Consider the following 16,723-nt stretch of genomic DNA (forward strand, 5'->3'; position numbering starts at 1 on the left):
TCACTCACTCCAGTGGAATGAGATCAGTCTAGGGTCACAGAGGGCTAGGTAGAGCTGCTGGAATATGAGGCTGGATGAGAACAGCTAAAGTAAAGCTTTATCTATCACACAGTCGATATTTATGTATAAAATATCTTGCCTTCTTTTTCTCTAAATGTTTTTCTTTATATTTTCCCTCTCTCTCTCTCTCTCTCTCTCTCTCTCTCTCTCTCTCTCTCTCTCTCTCTCTCTCTCTCTCTCTCTCTCTCTCTCTCTCTCTCCTACCCAGCATCCCTGTGGCCACGTCTCGGACCAGTGACCCGGGCCACTCCAGCGGTGCCTCGGGCAGCTCCAGCGAATCAGAGAGCAGCTCCGAGTCAGACTCAGATAGTGAGAGCAGCTCCAGTGACAGCGAGTGTAACGGGGCCTCCCGGACCGCCACCCCAGAGGTACAGCACAATCACTCCTTACTGTACTGTACCAACCAGGCATAGTCAGAATAAAACTAACTGTGCTATCAACCAATACTCAACCAGTGTTATGCCATAGAGGGAAACATGTACCCTATTATTTTAGGCTACAGAAAGACACTATATTACACTAATACCATCGTATATCACTAATACAACATTTTGATCGAGGGGAGAAAACTTCCCATCTACTCTAATATTACTATCATTTTGATAGGATTAAACTAGCAGACTTTCTTGTTTTAGGAAAAAGTGATAGTAACTTTCCCTCTTTCCCAGTTGTTGCAGTTGATGGTAGTAAAGAGACCTAGAGACTTGCATGACAGCTAAAGCAGCTAAAGCGCCAGGCACAGTTGTATTCCACAGAGGGGCACTCTGTTTGACCCGGGTAAATACTTACCACAGTGCATCTGGGTGCCCTCTACAGACCATGTGACTTCCTGTCCACCAGGGAACAGCCAATGGGAACAGCCAGGAGGACCAGGAAACGGCCCTGTCTGTCTTTAGGGATGTCTCATTCCCTCTCAAAGTGCACTCTACTGATGTTTTGATAAAAACCTCCAGGAGGGCCCAGGAGTTTTCCAGCAGCCATGTTAGATTGTTAATGTATTATTGCTGCAGGTCCTTTTAACTCCAAAAGTCCCCCTGCCCAGAACAGCTTAAATCCACCACCCCAACTGATGGAATGTAAAGGCTGGGGCTTTCAGAGATGAAATAGTGTGGAAGATTAAATTTTATGAATGCTTGCATCAGACTGGAAAGTGTGTGTGTTAGCCCCGGCTTTACACTCAATGGTTTTAATGCTTCATTCCTTAGTCAATTCATTTCCAGCACTTCCTTTCCGAATGATTTGCTATCATTTAGGAGATCATTCAAGACAGTCTTTATGATTTCATATGAAAGATTTATACTTGTCTAGGGGCATAATGGTAGAAAACAAACGATGTGAGATAGCATGGTTGATGAAAACATGGCACTCAGAGACTGCTGAATGGCGCAAGGACAATATGGGAGAGCACTACTCAGTCATTCATGTGTTTATGAGAGTCTATTTTAATGGCCGCTTCATCACAAAATGTTCTCATTGGTTTGCGGGTGTCATAATATAACTCTGAAGAGACAATTGAATTATCACATTTTACTTTCATGAGTCAACACAGTGTTTTCTGAAGCTATGTAGTCTACTATCAAACCAAACGTGGATCTAAATGTATATTCTTTGTCCTTTCTGATTTTCTTCTCCCACAGCCTGAACCTCCATCAACAAACAAATGGCAGCTGGATAAGTGGCTGAACAAAGTAACCCCACACAACAAAGCACTTATCAATACCCAGCCAGAGAGAGAGAGCCATGGGCTCAGCAGCTCCCAACCTGAACACAGCCAACAGGCCCCTGAGGCCCCAGGGAAGAGCAAGCCTGGCCCCACCGCCCTGCTGGCCCTGACCGACCCCAAAGAACGGGCCCTCCTCAGCCCCATCCGAGAGAAGGCCAAGCCTAAGACTGGACCAAAGGTCTCAGAGGGCAAGAGTTCAAAGGTCAAATCCCCAGCCGCGGTGGCGGTGGAGCCGGCCCCAGCCAGGCGCAGCTTGGGGAAGAAACAGCCGAAGAAAGTAGAGCGCTCATCCAGCCTGGAGGAACACACCTCCTGGTCCAAGCCCATCAACCCCACCATCAGCACTACACCCAAGGAGAAGGACCCTCCGCCCCTCCTGGAGCCACCCAAGTCCAGGACCAAGAGCACCAGTGGGAAGACTGCCCCTAGGAAGGAGCCTCGCACCACCACTACCACTACAATTACTCCAGCTCCTCCTCCGCCAGCCCCAGTCCTGGACAAGAAGAAGCACAGGGGGCCCAGCAAGATCATCCCCAAGTCCAAGGAGTTCATCGAGACGGAATCTTCGTCGTCTGAGTGCCACTCTGAACCAGAGGAGCTGGTCAAGATCCATAACCCTCCTTGTCCAGGACCCAGCAGTCTGCAGACTCTCAAAGCAGCCAAGGACTGCAACAGTAATATCCTGAGTGTCAGTAACCTTACCAGCACCTGCAGCACTTCCATATCCATCCCAGACCCTGGGGCCGCGGACCTCCTAGGGGACCCCCTCTTCTCCCCCGTCCCCATCGTCCAGAACGAACTGCTGTCCCCTCTCAGGGACTTTGAGGACATCAAGTCACTGTGGGTGAAGATCGAGCTGAGCTTCCTGTCTAGGATTCCAGGGCAGGACCCCCCTGAGCCCCCTCCTGTGAAAGTTGAGCCACGGGAACCACATGAACCCAGCACCAAGCACAGACGACAGTCCCCCGCCAGTCTTCAGTCTACCCCTGTTGAGAAACCACCTAGCAAGGCCAAGAGGAAACACAAGGCAAGTGCAGAATCTTTCTCACTCTTTTTTCTCTATTAGTACTGGCTGGTATTGGTTTATAGGATAATGGTTAGAGTGTGTCGATGGAGGAGCAGTGAGAAATGTGCTAGAAGTATGTTCAATGCTGACTGAGCTGTTTGTTTGTGTGTTCCTCAGACAGACCATTGTGATGCTGTCGGCGGAAGCAAGAAGTTACGGTTGGGGAAAGACCCCATGCTTCTTCCCCCATGCATTTCACCAATACACAACCACAAGAACATTAGCACAAAAGTGTAAGTGTCGCCGAACCACTCACAGCGCAGTACTTACTTACACATCACTATGGTTACTGGATGAGAAAAGGAATGTGTAGAGCATCCTGTTATGTAAGTGTTTAGAGAGATGTACACAGTCATTATGGGTGTCCGCAGTGCAGTGGAGGAAAAAGTACACAATTGTCATACTTGAGTAAAAGTAAAGATACGTTAATTGAAAATGACTCAAGTAAAAGTGAAAGTCACCCAGTAAAATACTACTTAAGTCTAAAAGTATTTGGTTTTAAATATACTTAAGTAAAAGTAAACGTATAAATAATTTCAAATTGCTTATATTAAGCAAAACCAAAAGCCCAATTGTCTTGTTTTTTATTATTATTTACGGATAGCCAGGGGCACACTCCAACACTCAGACATAATTTACAAATGAAGCATTTGTGTTTAGTCAGTCCACCAGATCAGAGGCAGTAGTGATGACCAGGGATGTTCTCTTGATAAGTTTGTGAATTGGACCATTTTCCTGCTCTGCTAAGAACTCAAAATGTAACGAGTACTTTTGGGTGTCAGGGAAAATTTATGGAGTAAAAAGTACATTATTTTCTTTAGGCATGTAGTGAAGTAAAAGTAAATGTAGTCAAAAATATAAATAGTAAAATAAAGTACAGAGAAATGTGCTAGAAGTAGTAGTACTTTAAAGTATTTTAACTTAAGTGCTTTACACCACTGCCGCAGTGTAATTACAGGCTGTTATATTTCCTAGGTGTGTGGTAGTACTGTATGTGTTGTGAATGGCTACGTCCTCAGTCAAGGTCCAACCAGTGTAGATCCTCCTCAGAGAGCAGGCTGGGACATACAGGAGAATTAAGGTTGCTCCCCTACACATTTATCTTTAGCTATTGCTAGCTCTCTCTGCAGTGTCCTGTGTCCTACAGCATTAAGGTAACGTGACACTGACAAGAGAGCCAATGCTAATTTTAGATATTCAATTAGTGCTGCAGAGACCTACTGCTCGACAAAGGGACGCTGGTGACAAGGGTCGAGGGGGTCGAGCGGTGTGAGTCCGGAGGACGGAGTGTCCACTGAGCTTCACCACTAATCACTACACATATCTTTAATATGATTACCTGCGCTATGATATATAAGCTGGCACGGGTATCTAGTGCAGAAATGCTGAACCCTTTGATCTGGGCTGAAATATGACCTGCTTAGTAGCCTTTAAATCAGCCGAATTTAGACAGCCTCAAAGCAAATCTTCACCCTTTTAATCAGATTGGCCTGAAAATGAGCAGAACCCCGGTTGGTCCATTTATGGCATTAATAAAAAGCATCTTTACTCAGATTGGAGAGTAAAGATGTTTTTTATTAATGCTGTAAATGGACCAACCGGGGTTCTGCTCATTTTCAGGCCTATAAAACAAGACAAAATATGCCGCTGTTCAAAAATAACCTGAGCAACATAATCCTAATTAGGTTTTCTGACTGCGTTTTCCCTGTTAGTGCTTTAGGCACTCTTGCGCTAGCTAAGCATTTTTTTCTCGTATATCAAATCCCCATGAGTTTAGGGAAAAGGGGGCAAAATAATCTATTGTTGCAAACAATGTGAAAAATATAGTAGCAGCGGGAGGCGCGGTTTCTCGCTACTACTGTACGTCCTTGGTGGTTTTTAAAGTCCTTATTGACTTTGAGGAAGGGAAAGTATTCAAGGCAACTTCTCCACCTGCCTCTTATCTGTTAACATAGAGAACACTATTGTTAACAGAAGCCCCATGTGGGCACACACAGCTATACCGAGAGAACCCACATGGATAAAGAATGCAGTCTGCTTTGTTCCCCTGTGAGGGGCCAGGCTCCTGGAGCAGGAGCAGATATTAGAAGGACTGTAAATCTAAGCAAAAGTGCTTTCTGTCATAACAAACTGCCGTTCCACTGCCTGATCAATCAATATGTTGACCTGTCAGTGCACTACAGGGCTATTTGTAGGCCTACTTCTGGGCTGCGTCCATAGAGGGTCAGAGGCACTGGAATAAACAATTCTATGGTTTTATACTTTCTTTTTTTACCCAGAAAATGATATGTTGAAGTTATATTAAATATCATTGATATACTCATGTACTGTTTTTATTGTAATTGAAGTCTCCAAAATGCATTACCATCATACCCAGCGAGTGGGGCGGCATGTGGCTTAGTGGGTAAGAGCGTTGTGCCAGTAACCGAAAGGTTGCTGGTTCTAATCCCCCAGGCGACTAGGCAAATCTGTCGATGTGCCCTTAAGCAAGGCACTTAACCCTAATTGCTCTGGATAAGAGCGTCTGCTAAATGACAAAAAATATATATATAATAATAAATTAAACCCAGCTGATAGTGAGAAGTACAGACTCTATGCCTTAGTGCTAATGTTGTGTTTGATTTAGTCTTATAATAAAAGCAGTAATAATCACTCATTCTAACAAACAGAATATTCTGTCTAAGGCCAGCTTCTTTCTTTGAGCCCTGTACATACTGTCTGTACTTCTCAATTTTTCTACCACTACGATGACATAAGACATGAGATTTGCTGGCATTTCAAAGGCTGGGAGAACTTGCCGTCCCTCTCCAGTATTGTAGTGAATAACATGGAATAACAGCAACAGAGAGAGAGCAGGCCAAGCAATGTTCTTATTTTATGTCCGTTTTCGGTAACACTTTATTTAAAGAGTGCCTACATACGGATGTAGGCACTCTGCATTTCATAAATGTTCCTGTATGTGTCTTTGCCCAGCTCTCTGAGGAAACAGCCCAGGAAGAGAGAGGAGAAGCGAGAGCTGCTGCCTCCCCTGCTTTCTCCACTCTCCGACGAACCCCCTGTCCGCCAGCGCAGGACCAGCGAGTGTTCCTCCGTCAGCCAGGAGGGCGGCGCTAGCAGCGCCACCAGCAACTTATTACTACCCACCCTCAGCTGCTCTCTGCCCCCCTTCTCCTCCTCCTCCTCCTCCTCTTCCTCACACAAACACCGCAGCAAAGGAGAGAGCAAATCCTTCTCACATTCCAAGACAAGCAGTGTAAGTAGGGGCAAGTAGGTCAATGGCATATTATGATGAAACTAGCAAAAATGTATATTGTTGTTGTTCTTGGGCATTATTATACAGTATTGTAAAATATTATTTAAAACTGTCGTATTGCTATCATAAATTTTTTGGTTTATTGGTTTTTTGGATGGTTTATTATTTTAAAGTATGATACTTTTGCATTCACTCTTGTTTGCTAAGAGAATTTGTCTTCTAAAATGTGTTGTGTAGAGAAGTTGGTAGATGGGGCTGTTGCTGCAGATTATTTCTCTGCTCCAGCTTCTACCACTATTTCCTGTGTTTTTGCTAATCTAATTACCCTTTCGAGGGATTTCAAAACAGCCTTGAAGAGAGGAAAATGGATCCCATGTGCTGAATATGTTTAAAGCCAGGACATAAATACACAGCCACAACGTAGTAACAGCAGTCCAAATCACCAGGATGAGTCATTACAGTATTATTAGACTTACTGCTGGCCGCTAATTAGCATATTAATTGGCCCTGCCATCTCACAGGAGGAAGATACCCATAGCAAGCCGTCTGGCAGTTTCCATGGCAACGGTCAGTCCGATTCCGACGTTTGGTCCAACCCGTCATCTCTGTCCATGGACCACATGGAGCCCAGGAGGCCCAAACTAATGTTCAATAACACGTATGTATGAATATCTGACTAACTTCTCCAAACACTCCAAATACACCCTTTTTTTTTTTATCCGATGCACAGCCAGATTTTAATGTCATGATGCATGTACTAATTTAAGTCTTTAACATGATTAAAATGGCACAGAATGTTGAAGCATTTGTGGGATGTGATTACAGAGTTGAGTTCCTCTATGTGGATAATTCAAAATGAAACAGATTTTATTTGTGGAGGACAACTACAACATGAACAACTGCAATCCAGGCAGTTACAGCACAGTTAGTCAGAGGCAAACACATGTTTCTGTCACTGATCTGTTTGTATTTCTAACATACTGTAAGACTAACCAAAGTCTCACTGTATTTGTTACCCACAGAGTTCACAATGCAGACTACTACATGCAAGAAGCCAAGAAACTAAAGCACAAAGCAGATGCACTGGTAAGCTTCTGCTTTATTACAGTTTAAAACAGCACCTGAAAATGTATTAAAAACATTTAATTCAACAGTTACTTTGGTAGACATATATTACACAAATTAAATTGTTCTTCCTCCTTAGATTGTATTTTGTCTGAGCCAGGCAATAAACACACTCTGTTTTAGTCAGTCACATGACATCACAAATATGAATAGCAACAGAGACCAGTGCGATAATACCATTATCAAATACATGCCAACATGCCATTGGCAAGCAGCAGCTCTTACTGAGCCAATTAGAGAATAAGTATTCCTGCTGCATAGCTCTTTATAACAGACAGACACTGGTCTTAGCTGAAGAACGCTAGTAGGTGTGCAGAGGATAGAGTAGAGCCCTTGTTGAGACCTGTAGTCTTTTCTAAGTGAGGCTGTGTGATCTGTCACAAAAGGAGCTCTTACACACCTCTTCAATATCCTCAAAGAGGGGCTTGGGCCCAGGCGGCGGGCGTGATTTACCAACACACTCATAGGGTCCTAATAATTGGATTCCAGCAATTATCTCACCAGGCATTGTCCTTTATCGGAAGTTACATCCATTTGGGCATAAATCTGATCTGCGAGGTAAAGCCAGCCATGAATACAAAGTGAAGGGAATTGATTGCCCTTGTTACATGACTGTAATCGTTGAGCTGTAATGAATCTTCCACCAGCCCGGTCGGTATGTGGCAAAAGGGGCTTACTTGAAATGGATAGAACCTGCTTGAGAGGTGCTTTCAGTGGAGAGTGGTGTGTAAATCTATTTTATTTTACACTCGTGCGTTTATGAGTCATATGCCTATTTTTGTCGTCTGCACTTTGGGTTTGTATTTTGGCTCTGTGTGCATATTTTTTATATTTTTTGGGTTTCCAGAAAATAGAAAAAGATCAAAAGAATGTTCCCCGAACGTTAATGTGACATTGTTATTTTTCCTTCTGATTAAATCTGCTTATTATCTGTTTTCACAAGAGCTTTGAAGCTTTGGAAAATGATTCAGTATGAGGAGAATAATTTGTGGCCGTGCAGTGTTGGGAATCTAATGCTGATCTTATTCGATGTCTCCATTGTTTCTTCACAGATGGAGAAGTTTGGCAAAGCCGTTAACTACGCTGATGGGGCGCTGTCGTTCATCGAGTGTGGCAACGCCATGGAGCGGGACCCGCTGGAGGCCAAGTCTCCATACACTATGTACTCTGAGACAGTTGAACTCATCAGGTCTGTGTCCCCACCAATGTGTCCCTCCCTCCCTCCCACCCCCCCTCAGGCCAGGTATCCCCACCTGCCCTCAGTGAAAATGAGCATCATTATGACCAGCGCTAATCCAGTCTACCCCACAAGTCAAGGCAATTAGCGGCCCTTATTTTATTAATGGCAGTGAAAATGAAAATAGATGGACCTTGTAGCTCATCATACTACCCAGGGATTCATGCATGGCTGATTGAAATCTTTTCTTCAAAAACTATTAGACACAGAAAATGACACAAGGCCAGTCGTTCTATGGAACGTCCCCTGGCTTTATGGATATTGAGTCATGCTCTCTTTTTGTTATTTGAATTAATGAATTCTGAAAAGGAAGAAAATGTTAATGTGATCTATGTTTTTGTCTGTTCTGCTTTTGAAGGTATGCCATGAGGTTAAAGAACTTTACAAGTCACTCAGCAACTGTAGCCGAGAAGAAATTAGCTGTTTTGTGGTGAGTTTTCCCTTCGCTCTGCTGTGTCCGGATGTGAAACCTCTGTGTGTGTGTCTGTGTGTGTGTGTGTGTTTGTGTGTATGCGTCTGATGACTGAATGGTGGTTGAAGGAGACCTAACATTGCACTGATGGATGTGATGATGGACTAGAAGCCCTAGCCTGTGTGGGCATTTGTGTTGATTTCAGAAAATCCAGCCGGCTTCCAAACCCGTTAGATGCTCAATCCGCCGATTCGCTCAAACACAATTTAAATCTCCACTTCAGCCATCACTCCCCGACAATCGGATGGATATTGAAGGGAGCTTTAAAACACTGCTAAAGCACTTAATCAGCTTAAAGTGGATCATTATTCTTGTATTTCATTAAGCTATTAAGGGATAATGAAAGATTTCCTGGCGGCAGGCTGCAGCCTATAAACATATACAGTACGACACACTGCTACAGGGGAGATGAAGGGAAACTATATGCTGCCTGTCATATGGACTGTATAATGTGAGCAGAATGTTATGGTTAGAATGTTATGGTTAGAATGTTATGGTTAGAATGTTATGGTTAGACACTCAGTCTTAGCAGTGTAGACAGTGATGAGCGTAGAAGTGAGATTCCCAGGTCATATTTCCTGTGTTAGTACACCGTTCAGACATCATTAGGGATTATATTCAAATATTTGACACTGGCTGACATGATCCATCTGTTTATAATCTGTTTTAGAGGGCAAAGTATGTGTGTGTGTGTGCGTGTGCATGCGTATGTGCGTGTGTGCACACGTGCGTGTACGTACTGTACATGCTGATGTGGTTTAGATTAGGCGAAACAAGGAAGCAGTGTACTGCAGTGATGACTTATTAATGCCTGAGTGTTAGTGTCATGTCATGGGGTGGTGCATATGTCCAAAGCATCTGGTGTCTGGCGAGCAGCACACTGTTGAAAGGTCAGCCACCCCATGGCACTGAGGCTGGATCTCCAGACCAAAGGTCCCTGGCAGGGAAGCTACTGGAATCTGATTACTAGGCTGCAGCCTCTGTTTTCTAGCCTTTAATTTCAAGCAATTAGAGAGATAGAGTTCGATAACAACACGATTATTTAGTCATGCATCGTGGATATGCAAAGTTAATGAGTTAGAAAACACTTTTTCCTTATTTTATTATTTTCTCACTTGTGTTGAATGCTTAATGTTCATAAGTAATACATAGATATGTAATGTTGTCAATGCAAGGTATACGGTATTAGATCCTGTATTTAATGTTATGTTATTATTTTCTTATCTCCGTAGCAATCGTTGTTTATCCCTCCTGTACTTGAGAATGTTCAAATTGAAGAAGGACCATGCAGTAAAGTATTCCCGTTCCCTAATGGAGTATTTCAAGGTAACTAGCGCTAACTTCTAATTCTAACATCTATGAATAAAAGAGGGGATAGTAGTAAACACGTAAAGCCAATTAAGATTTCTAGATGTAATATATATTTATGTTGAGTTGTGTATACTCTATTAGTTTTGTATGTAGGTTATTAAAAGCCATACAAATATTTGCAGTTAGTGTGCAAATTAACTCTATCAATGATCTACATTGATTGGTAATGCTTAAGCCTGTTTGATTTAACTATGTTACATATTATTCTAGAGGAGCTTTTTGAGTTGCATTAATAGATTTTCTAAGCTATGCAATATGTTTGCATAGTAGAGCTGCAAAATGTCATGTTCTCACAAACCTCTTCCATTCCAGAAAAGTCCCCAAGCACCTTCGCCATGGGGAGCCAATGGAAAGTGAGTAACATTTCACCTCATTCATCTCATGTTGCATCACAATCCTTTCTTTATATGAGATCTCTCCCAGAACAGAACAATGTATGTGCCTACTCCTGGCCAAGCAACAAGCTAATCCTCTCAGATGGTGACTGCTTTGTTCAGACAAAGGCCACGACAGACAGAGCCTCTGTCACTGTGACTTCCAGCTTCTAGCACATCACACTGATGGGATGAGATGAGCTCACTGCTTCACTGTTCTTCTGGATGCTCCATGGCAACTGAACCTAGCTGATCAACCCTGTGCGTTTGGGTTTGGGTTCGTAGCTTACCGTGTTGCTACCGTGGGGCTCGTCAGTGTGTCTGGGAGTTGGCGGTGAGCCATCCTCTGTGTGTGATTGTGAGCTCCTTGAGCCTGTCTGTTCCAGGGCTGGGATCTAGCCCTCAGCCACAGCGCTGACCGGCCCTGCTGTTCTGCTGTGAGAGGAGCTGTCAGAAGCAATTAGCCTCAGATCCTACTGGCTCCTAGGGCTCCTGCAGTCGCATCCAGTTCACCATGGTCACATTAGCCACAAACTGTCCTTCTTAATCCGCTTGGGTTAGCTCCGCTACCTGCTGCAACTGTAATCAACATTCGATTCCACTATGCTCTGGCCTCCTTTCCCACAGTTTGTTTGTTCTGTCCTTGACAATCATGAATCTTTTTTCCCCTTCTTTTCTTTTTTTTTTCTCAAGAGTTTGTTTATTTGAGGAAAAGACTCAACCTGCTAGAGAGGGAGTCGAGAGAGGCAAGCTGTTGACAGGGAACATAATTTAACTTCACGGGGCGAGCGCCTTTCAATTTAGTGCTGAATTACAGGACCTGGAGCCTGATTGTTTGGGTTTAGCACTAAAAGACTGATGAATATGTCCTCTGATTGATGGCTGAAGCCGGCTGACAGAAAATCAAGCCGTGATTGTCAAGCTGAGAAAAGCCCCAGTTTGCCGTTCATACAGTTCAAATCAGTATTAGGGATTAAGCCTGACGAAGAGTGGTTAAGCCTGACGAAATAACATTTATTGGCTAAATGTAAACCTACCCAGTTCAAATCTCCCTGATAAGTCTCCCTGGGTCAGAAAGTTAAGAAGGGAAAAACCTCTCTAAGGGGAAATGTCCTCATTGTGATCTCACGTTACTCCCTGTACATATATTTCACATTACTCCATGTATATACAGTATGTAATAGCTGCAGTTGATAGTGTCCTAAACATTACAAACCAGTATGAGAAATAGTATTCATGAAGCTGCCATAGCTTATCAATGTCTCCACCATCTTTTTTCTTCGTTTCTGTAAGTAGCCGTTTTGCTCAGGATTTCAAAAAGCATTGGGCTTAAACTTAACCCTGGTGTCCAGTGGTTGTACAGTACAGTATTATATCTGTGGTGGTGCCCTGAACTTTCACCTCTAACCTCTAACCCCTGACCCCTGTATTGTCTCTCTGTCTTCCCAGGAGCACAGGCACCCCGTCGCCCCTGTCTCTGAGTCCCTCCCCGGTCAGTTCGGTGAGCAGCAGTACGGGCCCTGGCCTTGCAGGCTCCGGTGCCTCTGGTGCCTCCGGCAACGTGGCCATCCCCCAGCGCATCCATCACATGGCTGCTAGCCACGTCAACATCACCAACAACATCCTCCGCAGCTACGAGCACTGGGACACGGCCGAGAAGCTCGCCACAGAGAGCCAAGGTCCTAGAGACTGGACACAACACAACACAGATTCTCTCTGTTTTAGAACAGGATGTTTGGATTGGAGCTGTAGTATTAGCAGCAATGGCAGATTATGTATAGTAGTAGCATAAATTGTACTGTTGTAATCGTAGCGGATGTATCAGTAATAGTTTCATACAACAGTGATCTCACTTTTGATATGCTATCCTATATTCTTCTTAATTACATGCATCTCCATTCATGTTCAACCTTTTTTCATTGTACACAGTCATTATAAATGACTTATTATTCCTACCTGTTAGGAACCAAGGCCAGTCAGATCCTTTTATCACCCTCAGAATGGTCTCAATATGGACTAATGTATTCTGCATTCTTTTGTATTAGATGTGGAGAATAGATGAGCCCTTTACATTTACTGTCATTAGTGAGTGAATGTAGAGAGAGAGAGACCACCGGACATGTTGAGGACACCCCCTCTGACTGTGTGCATGGAGGGTTTGATGTGTCGTGTCTCTGTCATTTCCCATCCATTATCTGAGCCTAGCTGATTAAAGGGGCATGTTATGTGGCTGTGTGAGGCGAGAGCTCTCTCTCGCAGCCTCAGAAGTACCCCATTAGAAGTTGATCTGACCCTCTCCTCCTCTCTGTCGACACTCATAATGGGCTCAATTAGAGTCTGTTGGATGTTGTCTTTGGTGGAAATGAGACAGGAATTGGCCAGTTATGACACCATAAGGCCTAGGTGGGCCTTTCAGCACATACTGATCACCAGAGCTGTTACTTTTAGGATTGAGCCATTCCAGCACTCATTCACTCACTGTTTATTCGGAGAAAGAGAGGAATGGACAACAGACTGCATAAATGTGACCCTTTATTATGCTATTACACTTGTCAGTCTTTGTCTTACACACACACACACACACACACTCTCACTTTCACTCACCCTCTCCCCTTCCTTTCCTTCCACAGAGTTCTTTCAGGATCTGGACTCAATGATGGAACCGTTGAGCCAACACAGCAGCATGACAGGACTGGTGCGCTACATACGCCAAGGACTGCACTGGCTACGGATAGAGGCCCACATGTTATAGTGCTGCTGGAACTGGAACTGAACTGTCTGCCACTGTCTGTCTGTCTGTCTCACAGCTCCATCACTACCTCTACCAGCCAGCATCACCCAGCAACCCCCAGTCTCCAGGCATCTGACTCCAGCCCCAGGGGCCCCCACCACACTCTGCCAGCCAGCAAGCCCCACTCTGTCAACTCTCTGTGGTCAGAGGTCATCATGATGAGGTCATCATCAGCTCTACTGCACAGTCTGTCTCTCTGCTCCCTCAATACAAAGTTGACATTTCCGTTGGATGTGGAAAGAAAATTGTGAAATCCAAACCTCAAAGTGAATGAAAGGACAGTCCCACCTAAGACCTGTGGATTGTCTCCAAAGCATGCCAATATAAGAGAAGGATCTCTGTGGTGCAGTATGGTGGTTGTTTTGGTTGTTTTCTGCCCGACCGAGCCTGTGATTTCCCTGTTGTTGTTTTGATCTGACCACCACTAAGGGCCTCTCAGAACACCTGGAGTATTGTTCACATTTCACACCTCCATTCCAACAGGCAGATGTCTCATGAAGTTATAAGTGCTATCAACTCTTTTCATTGTTTTGTTTTTTGTCGATGCCTTGATGAACTGGCCGACAGAAGCCAGTTGGATAAGTCTCTCTCTACTACTATCTGATAGTGGTGTTTATTTATGGTCCATCAGACCTCAGTCTCACATCAGATAATAAATAGAGCAACAGTTAGCCAATGCCTACCATAAGTCCCAGTGGAACAACAAATCATTTGAAATAATTCCATTACTTGTTGCACATTGGAAATGAACAACAAATAATCAAATTCAATCTGCCACCTCAAGCAATTCCTCTAGTTGTGGGGGGATTTGCATAATAATGTAGTCTACTACAGCAGATCTGATAACAACTGATCGGGATCGTGTCTTTTAGCCCTAGAGTTTGGTGGTGTTTTTTTTTTTTTTTTGGTTGATGTCATTTTTGTACCTTCAGTAATAAGATAATAAGAGGCTGGATTTATTCCAAAGCAGCACTGATTTTCCATGGGTCTAAGGGAACAGGAAATACATAAAGTGATGCATCACCTGAGACTGTGTTTAAATGAATATGAATCATGCAATCACTGTTACAGCACCACCACAAACAGTATACGCCACAATTAGTCCAGTAATGCTACAGAGGACCTTTACATTATCTTTTCAATGTCTTCAATAACTGCTGTGTTGTATATCGCAACTCTTTTGAAATTCAATGTTGGTTCAGTTGTGCATGTCCACAGAGAGGTGTAGAGTTTTAAAGCATAATCCATAGTAACACTTCTTATGTGTTCTGTGCATAGTTGTACATTTGATCATCCGTATATTTAAACTTGGCTTGATGGACATACTGTATGCCATCTAAATGAGATACAGGCAGTTTTCCTAAGGAGGAAGTATTATGGTTGGTTTGTTGTTGTTTGTTTTTATTTGGATGTGATGTGAGAGAATGAACTGAAACTAAGTGTGTGTGTTGCACTGTGCAGAGATGATTTGGGGATGGATTCTCTATTGCTGGGTGTCTGTGCCTCTCTCTCTTTCTATAGCACCGTCCATACAATGTGTTTCAGTAGACCATATCTCCATGGCAATGTGTGAAATATGATTTTCACTATGATAAAACAAAGTGCCTCCGTATCCAGTGAAAATTATTAAGAGTCTATATTGAAGAACAAGAATGAATCTAAATGATTTTTCCATACCATATTGGTATATTAGATTTTTTCATAAAACCACAATTTATTAATGTACTTTTTACTGGCAAGTATGATACCAAGTTTGGCTTTAAAATTGCAAATGTGTGACTTACATGTATCAAATTTCTAACTCAGTTACTGTTTAGAGGATGGTGAACGGGATATTCAGAAACGCTTAAACATGTAAATGCTTAATGTGACTTACTAGAATCAGTAGATGAACACTCCAACCCATTTACAGCAATAGCTGGATGATAGCGCTAATTGTGTTAATTATCTTGTTACTAAGAACAAGAGCAGAATCAAAAGACAAATGCACTTAATTCATGTTCAGTGTTTCTGGCATTTAGAACGGTGACCCATATAAAATGTTTGGAGTTTTTATCACTTGATCTTAGGCCAAATTAAGCGTTTTGGAATGTCCCAAGAAAAGACTGAACAAATTATAGATAAAACAACATGTTGAACTGGATTGAAAAATCACTTGATGTTGATCCATTAACTGTCTTATTTAGATTTCATGTCATTCAGTGTTGTTTTATGGAACAGTGTTTGTAGCCTACATGCTATTGTAACCTCACAAACAGTGCTCATTTAAGTCAAAATATATTTTAAAGCTGTAGGAAGCCACATCATATGGTAATAGCAATATTTACACCAGTCTTAATGTAACTAAATGAATTGAGAAATATGAAAGTGAACCTAACCACTTAAACTTTATTTGTACTGTATCTGAAGTGCATTTTTCATTTTGCCTTTTGCAACAACAACTTGTGATAATAATCTCATAGCTATCAGTCAATGTTGAGTTGAGGGAAATGAAGCGTGTGCATAATTTTTTTATGCAAATGATCACATTTTCTCCTCCAGTCCAAATTAGCCAACTGTCTTTGCCCCTATGAGGGAAGCAGTTTGTACACTTCCAGTGGCTTTTCCCAGCTGTTCCTATTCACGCTAGAGACAGGCCATTCTGTCAGGGAAATCTGTGGCCCTTTGGCAGCTAGTCAACAGCACCAAGCAGCACTAGCACTCTGTTCTCTCTCTCTCTCTCTCTCTCTCTCTCTCTCTCTCTCTCTCTCATCTCTCTCTCTCTCTCTCTCTCCTCTCTCTCTCTCTCTCTCTCTCTCTCTTCTCTCTCTCTCTCTCCTCTCTCTCTCTCTCTCTCTCTCTCTCTCTCTCTCTCTCTCTCTCTCTCTCTCTCTCTCTCTCTCTCTCTCTCTCTCTCTCTCTCTCTCTCTCTCTCTCTCTCTCTCTCTCTCTCTCTCTCTCTCTCTCTCTCTCTCTCTCTCTCTCTCTCTCTCTCTCTCTCTCTCTCTCTCTCTCTCTCTCTCTCTCTCTCTCTCTCTCTCTCTCTCTCTCTCTCTCTCTCTCTCTCTCTCTCTCTCTCTCTCTCTCTCTCTCTCTCTCTCTCTCTCATCCATCATCTGATATAAACAACCAGCTCCATACTCAGCCCCAGTCTGGCACCGACGAGGAGCAGCTAATGTCTTGCATTCATTCCACAATGAGGAAAGGCTGAATCAAATTGGCTTATACCCACCAGGGAGAACACAATCAGTTTTTGTTTAAAATGTATGGTT

General features: G+C 43.2%; 1 protein-coding gene across 1 annotated transcript in view; it reads left to right on the forward strand.

Moving 5' to 3' along the window:
• Positions 1-13,433, forward strand: part of aff2 (AF4/FMR2 family, member 2) — a gene marked incomplete at its 3' end in the record, with an annotated part of 168,969 nt that extends 155,536 nt beyond the window's left edge. The window contains exons 11-22 of the mRNA XM_084150056.1: positions 269-428; positions 1,698-2,814; positions 2,971-3,082; positions 5,823-6,102; positions 6,624-6,760; positions 7,125-7,188; positions 8,280-8,416; positions 8,823-8,894; positions 10,169-10,262; positions 10,620-10,660; positions 12,131-12,360; positions 13,312-13,433. Of these exons, the coding sequence (XP_084006182.1) occupies positions 269-428; positions 1,698-2,814; positions 2,971-3,082; positions 5,823-6,102; positions 6,624-6,760; positions 7,125-7,188; positions 8,280-8,416; positions 8,823-8,894; positions 10,169-10,262; positions 10,620-10,660; positions 12,131-12,360; positions 13,312-13,433 (2,566 nt within the window). The remainder of the gene's footprint in view (positions 1-268; positions 429-1,697; positions 2,815-2,970; positions 3,083-5,822; positions 6,103-6,623; positions 6,761-7,124; positions 7,189-8,279; positions 8,417-8,822; positions 8,895-10,168; positions 10,263-10,619; positions 10,661-12,130; positions 12,361-13,311) is intronic.
• Positions 13,434-16,723: the final 3,290 nt, after the last annotated feature.

This window comes from Coregonus lavaretus (genome assembly GCF_964263955.1).
Source record: "Coregonus lavaretus genome assembly, chromosome: 32".
Lineage (NCBI taxonomy): Eukaryota > Metazoa > Chordata > Actinopteri > Salmoniformes > Salmonidae > Coregonus > Coregonus lavaretus.